We start from the raw sequence: 8,896 nt of genomic DNA, 5'->3' as shown, positions 1-8,896 counted from the left end.
TATTAAGTGTGATACAATGCAAATCCAATAGAGGGCACAAAATAGACCCTAATATAGAGTCTGGGTCACGTGTTTTGTATGACTTACGTCATCAAAAGAAGCCTCCTGATGAAGGTATGCATTATAAGTAAGCGGATTGTGGGTTTGGTCAAATACTGAATGAAAAAAAATATGTACATCTCGAGTTACATATTTATGTATTTTTGTGTGTAGCTTTTGTTTGGATAGACACGCATTATTGACATTACATGGTGTCTTTAGTCCTACTTAATAAACAAAACAAAACGACGTTGTTTTCTACCGTCGCCATTTCTTCGGTCGTGTTGTGTGTGCAGGGTCTGTACTGTTATTGCTCTGTACATAGTAAATATGAGGACATTGACGTGTGCTTAGTCGCACTGGACTTTGGTTACAAATCTATTAACATACTCATGAAGACAAGTTTAGATTCAAATAAAAAACAACCATTTATATTACGTTTATTTGCAGTGTTACAGGTTTAAAAATGTTTTTAATTTGTCATTTTTCCTAATAAGTGCTTATAGTGGGCCCCGGGTATTAAAGTTTGGGAAACTCCTGCTTTACTGTACTGCATGTAGACTGCAGCGATCACAAACGAATCATCAAACTGATCTACTGTGACTAGTGTACTGAGACATATTTATGTTAGAAATTGTTGTTTATATGCTGTAATAAGCCATGCATTATTCAAATGAATTGTCAATAAATCATGTTAAATAATATTTTGCAGAGCTGCCATAGGTCACCCGGTGGAGAATCAATCTGTGCATTTACATTAAGGTAATACGTTGCTAATTCTTGAATAGTGCTTTCTCCACAATCAGTCAAACTTAACACTGCCAATAACATTATATCCTTAACAACAGGCAAAGTATATTGTGATTGCTGCACTGTGCTTGTTGAACTTTTGCTGGGCATGTGGTCACTATTTCAGCCTGGAATTTGGGTTTTTGGGGGTTTTTTTTTAGATGTCCTTTCCCAGTGGCAGAAAACACAACCTCCTGTACTTGTATCAGTTGTCTAGTTAGCCTGTAGAATACCGCAGAAGCACTGCATCCCAGGCCTTAGTCAAGTAGTCCAGTGACTTTATCAGTGTGCCTGTGACATTCATGCTGATGAAGGCACGAGTCAAAATGTTTTTCTACTTAAATATTTTATGTTTTACCTTAAAAGTACACCACAGTTACATCCTGGACAGATTACAGGTTGTTTCTCATTATTGTGCTTCGACAGAAACTTTGAAACCTTTGCAGAAGAGGAACCTGCTGTCTCTGGGTTGATTCTTGATCTTCCAGAGGTCGTTGGTCTCATGCCGAGTCCCTCATCCTCAACTTAATTGGAACTCGTCCCACAATATGTCGGACAACAATGGCTCTTTTGAGGGTGCGCACATGGATGGTTTTGGTTCCAGTGTATTTGCTTTGAGTTCATATTGCAACCCCAGTGAAAACGGTGCAGGGACAGCAAGCCTAAATCATGGCATGAATTCTGGCTTAAGCATACAGGGCACCCAGAATCTGGACTTGGTCTCTGCCGGAGCGTCCCATAGCATGGCATCAGCCTTGGATGTAACAAGAGGCCCGAATTCGAATTCCTTGCAGAGCGGATACTTGGACAAAGCCACGAATGTTTTTGCCAGTCTTGGTCTCCCGCGCGAAGACTTGGATGCACTAGCGTGCATGTCTGAGGATCAGCTTAGTGTGGAGAACTTGCATCAGAGTATCCTGCAGCTCAAGGCACAGAGAGCGGAAGGAAGCAGTGTGTCTAACCGCCCCAGAGACTTCCGCTCCCCCCCACGAGAACAACCTTACAGAGCCGACAGGGAGGTGAAGCGCAGGAGGACGGATGTTTTTGCTTATAGTTCTGGGAGAATGGGAAGCAGCACTGACTTTCTACACACTGCAGGGTATCGTACTTACTATCCCTCAGAATACGACTGGGATGGTCCCGCTCCTAGACCTGAAAGGTACTTCTCGGATGTGCAGGTGAGGTCACTGTCTGTTCTGTTCTGTTCTTTTACTCCCCTGTCAACTGCATTATTTAAAGGGAGAATAACCAAGGGTTTACAATTCAGATTGTGTGGGGGTTTATTGACACATAAAACACCAATTTGTACATTCAAAGTTGCATGTTCTTTCAGTGGTTTCATTTTATAGACTGAAAATTCTCCTTTTTTATATATACATGTTCCTTTGCTTGCAGTCCTGGAATTGGCAGCATAGATCACCTTATTCAAAGAGTCGCCCTTCCGATTTTGACCGGTAAGCATATAGGTATGCATATGTGTACAAAGTAGTTCAGATAAAATAATGAAACAAATTTGCTTGAAATATATCATCCCTATATATCATAGCCAAAGCATTTGTCCATCAATACCATAACATGCTAATCAGTCTGAGAGGAAACTTGAAGACATTCTGAAGCCCAATATGAATTTGAGGATGTATTATTTTTTTAATGAGAAATGTACTGCTTGTTGTTTCCAGCAGGCCAGTCCGTCCCGGATGGGACACCAGCTATCCAGCACCTGGATACGTGGCGCCTCCTCCACTGCTTCCAATTGATATCTCAAGGAGAAGAATGCGTCCTGATAGGAGAGTGGGAAACGGTGGGCTTATTACTCCTCAAAACCCAGATGTACACTAAGCTGTATATGCTGAAACAGGTTTCAATCAATTCTTCCTATTTTTAGTTTCAGTTTCAGGCGGAATCAAATCAAGAAGAGGCGAGAGAAGTCATCCCTTGAAAGAAAAGGTCAGTGTAATATTGTACCTAAAAGGGACTTCAGTCCTATTGGCACTGCTATCACTCTGCACTGTAAAGCTGGCCATAGTGAACAGTGTTGCATTACACATGGCTGTGCAGAGTTGCAATATTCAAAGAATAATTCAACATTCCCAAATTTCAAAGCAGGAACCTTGCCGCTGCTTCGGGTGTGCTTTCCCCCGTCCCCGTCCCCCCTCTGTCTCCTCAATTTATTTATTTTTATCTTAAAGGTGTTTGAATTGGTTTCAATGTTTGTTTGTTTGTTTTTTTCTTATTGTACAAAAGGTTCTGAGTAATACATGTATATTTACATAATGTATATATTGTTCTGTATTTTCTTTTAAAGCAACATAGAGTAATTCATCTGGTGAACCTGCCAGCTGAAAATTACACAAATGAAGACCTGTTTGACTTGGCAAAATCTTTTGGGCCTGTGCAGTGCTACAAAATACTCAGAAGCAATAAAGAGGTAAGTAATGCAGAAAACCAAAATAAAAACAAAAATGATGTCGATTGATAATAATAATAATGATAATGTGCCAAACATGCTGGGTAAATACATTTCTGCCAAGCTTTCTCATTATACATGTCATTGTCAGTAGCCTAGTGCTTGTCTGCTTGACTGCAAAAAAGATGACTCCCCACCAAAAATGTCAGTGGGTTATAAAATGATACATCAGGCTTAACACGGCTTTGGTAATTATTATGGCAGATAAAATCGCCATGAGTGAGAGAGATGAATGAACAACTTGGACTTCTTGCAGGCTTTTTTGGAAATGAAGCATCCTGACGCTGCAGAGAAGATGGTGCGGTACTATAGGACCCATGCTGCCAAAGTCAACGGAGACAGGATCGGTGTGTCCATATTCCTGAAGCACAAGAAGCTTGCACATTGGTAAGAGAGGGGTATGATGAAACTAAGAACATCATGTAGCTTATTGGTGGTATGAGAATATGAGGGTAAAATGCTGATATAACAAATAAAAACAAAGTCTTCTTCATTGGCTTATAACAGGATGCGGGAAGAAGTCAAGTCACCCAGCACTTCAGGTGAAGCTCCGGGGAGTGGGAGCAGGACTGGATGCTCAGTATCTGGGGACAGGGAGTCCTCTAGAACACGAAGGACGTCCAGATATGACCGGACAAGAAGGGAGGAGTCAAGAGAGAAATCCCTGGAGAGACAAGAGAGGAGGGCGAGTCGGCAAAGGGAGGAATCCTCAGATAAATCCACAGACAGTTCAGAAAGTGAAGGGGAGGAGCAAGAGAACACAGCCTTGCGGCTGGCACAAGGGGAGGGGCCAGCAGATAAATCCATGGACAGTTCAGACACAGAAGGGGAGGAGCAAGAGAGGAGTGGCAGCAAACTGGGACAAGGAGAGGGGCCATTCGATAAATCCCTGGAAAGTTTACAAACCCAAGAGGGAGCGCTAGAGAATAAAGGCAGCCAGTCGACACAAGGGGAGGAACCTGTAGATAAACCCCTGGAGAGTTCAGAGACCCCCTCAGAGGGGCAAGACAAGAGTTGCAGCCAGTCTGCACAAAAGGAGGATTCATCAGCTGGGCCTGAGCTCAAGGAAGGGGTAAGCAACCAGGAACACCGGATATCATAGGAGGAGGTGGTGTATGCTTTTAAATGCTCCATCCTTTTTAGATTATTAACGCATCACATAATGTTAAAATCAAATCAAGTCCTTTTAATGTTACAAACCCAGCCAGAACATATTCTCATTTGCCATGGCGATTTGGAAAGCTGGAGGGGGTAACATTTCAGACCTAGACATTGAGTTCTGTATTATAAGTTTAATGAAATACTTCAATTTAAGGCTTACGGAAATAGTTGGAATTTCCTACCAAACGAGAGTCTTAATTTATTCCCTAGAAACTGAAAGCATTTTACAATAAAACCCAATGCTGTTTAACCCTGAAATATTTGTGTTTCTTGCAGGAGAAGGAGAAAGCGAAGGCTGCAGGGCAGGGGAAGGACCAATGCCTCGATAGATCAAAGATCCGAAAGCCATGGCCGTCGCAGAAAGGCAGATTTTCTACAGGACCTGGTGTCGAGGTAGAAGTAAGCAGCCAGCAGCACTGACTTCTCCTGCAGCTATGCATTTCTGCACAGCGTTTGCAGGAGTACTGATGCTTGTAAAAATGGCGCGAGATTTGAGTGCGCTTCAATTCTGTACTTGCCGCCTTTACTGCAGTATTTGAAAGGATTCCCCTATATGGGAGAGGCCAGGAACGTTTGTGCTGGGGGCTGAAGACCATGTGATGCAGCCAAGATCAGGAAGTGGGATTTGTTCAATGTTTTTTTTTTATTTTTTATAAATCATTAATAATGAATGTTCTTTCATTACCAGGGAAGCAGCAAAGTGGTGGACATACGCTTTAGGAAATGGTCATGCTCCGTGGAGGATTTGCTGGAGATGGCTGAGCCTTTCGGCACTGTGGTCGCCTACCTGGTTTACCAGTCCTCTGTAAGATATGCTGAATAATAATAATACAAAATATATACAGTAGTGTGCACATGTATTGGAACACCTCAAGATTCATCATTTATATCCTATAATCAGGTGGATTTAAAAAAGAAATAAAAATGAAAAAGATTCCAAAGGGCTAATTTAAGTGTGATAAAGTCTTGTAAGTGCAATCATTTTTGGCATGACTCAGTTTTCTGTACTGCAGGGCTTCCTGGAAATGCTTACATATGAACAAGCAAGGGTTATGGTGCGATACTACCAGGCTACAAATGATCCTGCCCGTGAATTGAGGATTTGTTTGTCGGATAAAATGACCTCTGTAAAGGTAAGTCTAAATATCTGCAATAATGTGTTATTGAGTAATATTCAGTTTTGCATCTGCCTGTCTGTAATTCATGTTGTTCTGTCATTACAAATAATTGTATTAAAAAAAAAAAAAGGTATGGATTGTAGATTTTAAATGGGTGTATTTCTGATGGTAAAAAGCCATGTCTAGTCTGCAATTTGTGCACATACAATATGTTTATTTTTCCCCCCCCAGAGACCACTCTTTGAACCTGTTACCTCAGTGCTGTGTTTCAGTAATATTTCTAGAAAAACCTCCAGGGTAGATTTGCAGGAATTGGCCGAGCGCTTTGGGGCTGTGCTAAAAATCACCATCGCAAATAAAATTAAAAAGGTGAGAAACATTTCTTGACACATTGTTTGTAACACAGTATTCCTTAAAGGCTGGGGCAGTTGTGTATTGCCTCCCTCAGCAGACACAACATTGTCATTAGGTTTGGGGCCAATTCCTGTTTTTTCAATTCCAGTTCCTTTTTAAAATCAATTCCCTTCGAAGGAATTGGAATTGATATTTTAGATTGTGATTGTGCAATTGTGATTTTGCAAGTTTGATCAATGATGGTTTGGAATTGATTAAAAAGGATAGTGAGTGGGAACTGGAATTGGGAATTGGTTTTATAAAGGAATTGGAATTGGCTGCACAAATCTACAGTGCAAATGGATTTTTACAACTGGGAAGATTTTAAAAAGAAGTTGGCAGTGGTAGAAAAGCTAGTGAAATATACTCCTTTTAGGTTTAATCACAGTGTTTTTTATTTTTTTTCCTGCTTTGTGTACTGAAGGAGTGCCCTGAAGAGTTACACTCACGTCTAGCTATTTCTATACAATTGTCTTATGCTAGATTATACTTAATATATATTTTATGTAGTAATGTGAATTCCCCCACTAGGCTTTTGTGGAAATGGTAGACCGGGCTGAGGCAGAGATCATGGTGACATTCTATAAAAAACGCCCCTTGAGGATTCACTTTAAAAAGATCGAAGTGAGCCTCTTAAAGAATTACACCTTTGGGTAAGTGAAGGCACTGTTGCTCTATCCTCTTAACTGTGGCTCCTTGTTCATTTCTGAAGAAGGATTTCTATGTGTCTGTCTTATTTATTGTTTTATTTTGTTCTTCAAGATGCAATGGCGAAAATGCTGACACAGAAAATGCTACACAGGTGCAGACTGTACTGCCAGAGTCTGAGAAGACTGTACCGCCAGAGTCTGAGAAGACTGTACCGCCAGAGTCTGAGAAGACTGTACCGCCAGAGTCTGAGAAGACTGTACCGCCAGAGTCTGAGAAGACTGTACCGCCAGAGTCTGAGAAGACTGTACCGCCAGAGTCTGAGAAGACTGTACCGCCAGAGTCTGAGAAGACTGTACCGCCAGAGTCTGAGAAGACTGAAACTGTCCATAATGGAGAGGCAGGAGACTCAACTGATAGGCCACAGGCTGGTAACAACAAGACCACACACACTCTGGGACCATACACTCCTGACAATCCTGTTGGTAAGAGCTGTTCTGCCGTAGATTAAAATATAAACTAAGTCATTTATTCTGGTAAAACCAGCCATTACCTAACAGGCACCGTGATAGCATCAGTACTGTGCCTTGCGAAAGATTGCAGGTTGGACCTCCATGACCTACTTGGTTTGTGAGATAGGGTGGATACAGATGGACAGAAAGTGTGGTTTTAGCACACTGCCAACCTTTGCATGGGCACAGATAAAAATAAAAGGTGTCTACAATAGTTCCAATGGCAGTCCAACAAACACACACAAACAATATGGGGAACCCAAGCAGTATGCAAGGACTAGATTTCCACCATCTAAATAACTCTTTGTTGGTGTTAAATTGCCCAGTTTTAAGAAACCCTTAATGTGAAATGAAATGTTTTCAAGGAGTAAAAGGAAAATATGAAACAAGCATTATTCAAGTAAATTGAGTCAGTGACAAAGTTATTTTTTTCTTACACAAAAAACTTTGATTAATCCCCCCTGACCATCTGTGATTACGCTGGACTGACATAAGACTCCATTAACATGTGGATTATCAGAATTGTTTAACAGTTTACATTGCTGCTGTAATTACAGGCTTGGAGTATATGGTCCCGAGGACGGGTTACTTCTGCAAACTGTGCAGCGTGTTCTCCAGCAGTGAAAACGAGAAGACTGCCCACTGCAGCAGCCTGGAACATTATGAGAAAGTAAAGGTAAAGTTTAGCACAATTGTCAAGAACATTTGATAAAACAATCTGATAATCCTTCAGAGACTATGAGGACTGTAAGGTTCATTTCTTTTTTTAAATACATACATACATACATACATACATACATACATACATACATACATACATACATCGTAAAACATTAAAAAAAAAAAAAAAAAATGGTTCATTTAAACTTTTTCTTTTTTTTTTTTTTCAGACCTCGATCGCAGAACTGGACCAACAGCTAACAGTGGAATCAATGGTAAGTTTGTTTTCATTCTCTGTGTACAGTAATTGGTTGCTCTTACACCATGACCTTCTTTGACACATTTTGCAGTTACGCATTTGTTGGATTGACATTGGAGTCTGATGTTTTGCTTGCCCTTAGCAGCTTCCATTCTCATTCATCCACTAAATGTACTGAATCAGTTTGTGTCATGTTTGATCATAAAGGCTAATATTCTGATTTATTTTATTATTTTCCAGCAGGTGTCTGAAACGGAATAGAATGAACACTGTTGGAGGTCTGTGAATCGAAAGAACCACAGAAAAGACTGTCAAAGTTCTGCATTTCTGGCTGTTCACCTGAGCTCTGTTTAAATCCTTGTATATATATTTACCTTGGGATTATTTTGTAAAATGATAAGCAAATGGTTTACCATTGATAGATAATGCCATTTGTTTTGCAATAACCTTCCCTGAAGTTGTTCTTCCCTCACAACCCAGAAGTGATGCTTGAGACCACAGTCTGGTGTTTAAAATTCTGTTGTGTCCTTCATATGAGTGTGATCTAGACAAATAAACCTTCACTGTACATTCAATAAAATCGGTATTTTCACACTGATCTTGGAATATACCTATGTTCTAGAATCCTAATAAAATACAAAATGACGGGAAATAACACAAATTATGATTTTGTAACAATAATAGTTAGCTTTTCCCTTTGAATAATAATAAAATGTAAATATTTATAAAGCCAGAATCACATTCATGTACGTTATAACAGTACCTGTAAGGATGTATTGGAACTTGTTGGGCTGTTGCCTGTCTAACTCGTTCACTTGAAATAACTGGGGTGGCTCCCTTTTCCTAACCA

At 40.4% G+C, this 8,896-nt stretch overlaps 1 protein-coding gene across 5 annotated transcripts; it reads left to right on the top strand.

Moving 5' to 3' along the window:
- The first annotated feature begins 26 nt into the window (after positions 1-26).
- Positions 27-8,644, top strand: LOC117412978 (uncharacterized). Of its 5 annotated transcripts, none has more exons than XM_034021651.3 (18): positions 27-114; positions 752-801; positions 1,255-2,006; positions 2,224-2,282; positions 2,508-2,629; positions 2,714-2,775; positions 3,134-3,256; positions 3,552-3,682; positions 3,803-4,367; positions 4,733-4,849; positions 5,145-5,261; positions 5,470-5,589; positions 5,806-5,943; positions 6,499-6,620; positions 6,730-7,100; positions 7,685-7,803; positions 8,018-8,062; positions 8,287-8,644. In XM_034021651.3, exons 3-18 carry the CDS (start codon positions 1,377-1,379, stop codon positions 8,305-8,307), a joined length of 2,862 nt encoding a protein of 953 aa, XP_033877542.3. In that variant the 5' UTR covers positions 27-114; positions 752-801; positions 1,255-1,376; the 3' UTR covers positions 8,308-8,644. The 5 variants fall into 5 exon arrangements, with proteins under 5 accessions (XP_033877542.3, XP_033877541.3, XP_033877540.3 ...); XM_034021650.3 differs by having other exon boundaries at positions 4,733-4,855; positions 8,290-8,644; XM_034021649.3 differs by having other exon boundaries at positions 28-114; positions 4,733-4,855.
- Positions 8,645-8,896: the final 252 nt, after the last annotated feature.

Source organism: Acipenser ruthenus, chromosome 23 (assembly GCF_902713425.1).
Source record: "Acipenser ruthenus chromosome 23, fAciRut3.2 maternal haplotype, whole genome shotgun sequence".
Taxonomy (NCBI): Eukaryota; Metazoa; Chordata; class Actinopteri; order Acipenseriformes; family Acipenseridae; genus Acipenser; species Acipenser ruthenus.
This window is presented reverse-complemented; position numbering and strand designations above follow the sequence as displayed.

Bases quoted from the DNA above. Each gene is read 5' to 3' on its own strand.
- LOC117412978 (XM_034021649.3), top strand. From the start codon at position 1,377: ATGTCGGACAACAATGGCTCTTTTGAGGGTGCGCACATGGATGGTTTT. The intron at 4,856-5,144 runs GTAAGCAGCCAG...TTTCATTACCAG, and splicing joins GACCTGGTGTCGAGGTAGAA to GGAAGCAGCAAAGTGGTGGA. The intron at 6,621-6,729 runs GTAAGTGAAGGC...TTGTTCTTCAAG, and splicing joins TTAAAGAATTACACCTTTGG to ATGCAATGGCGAAAATGCTG.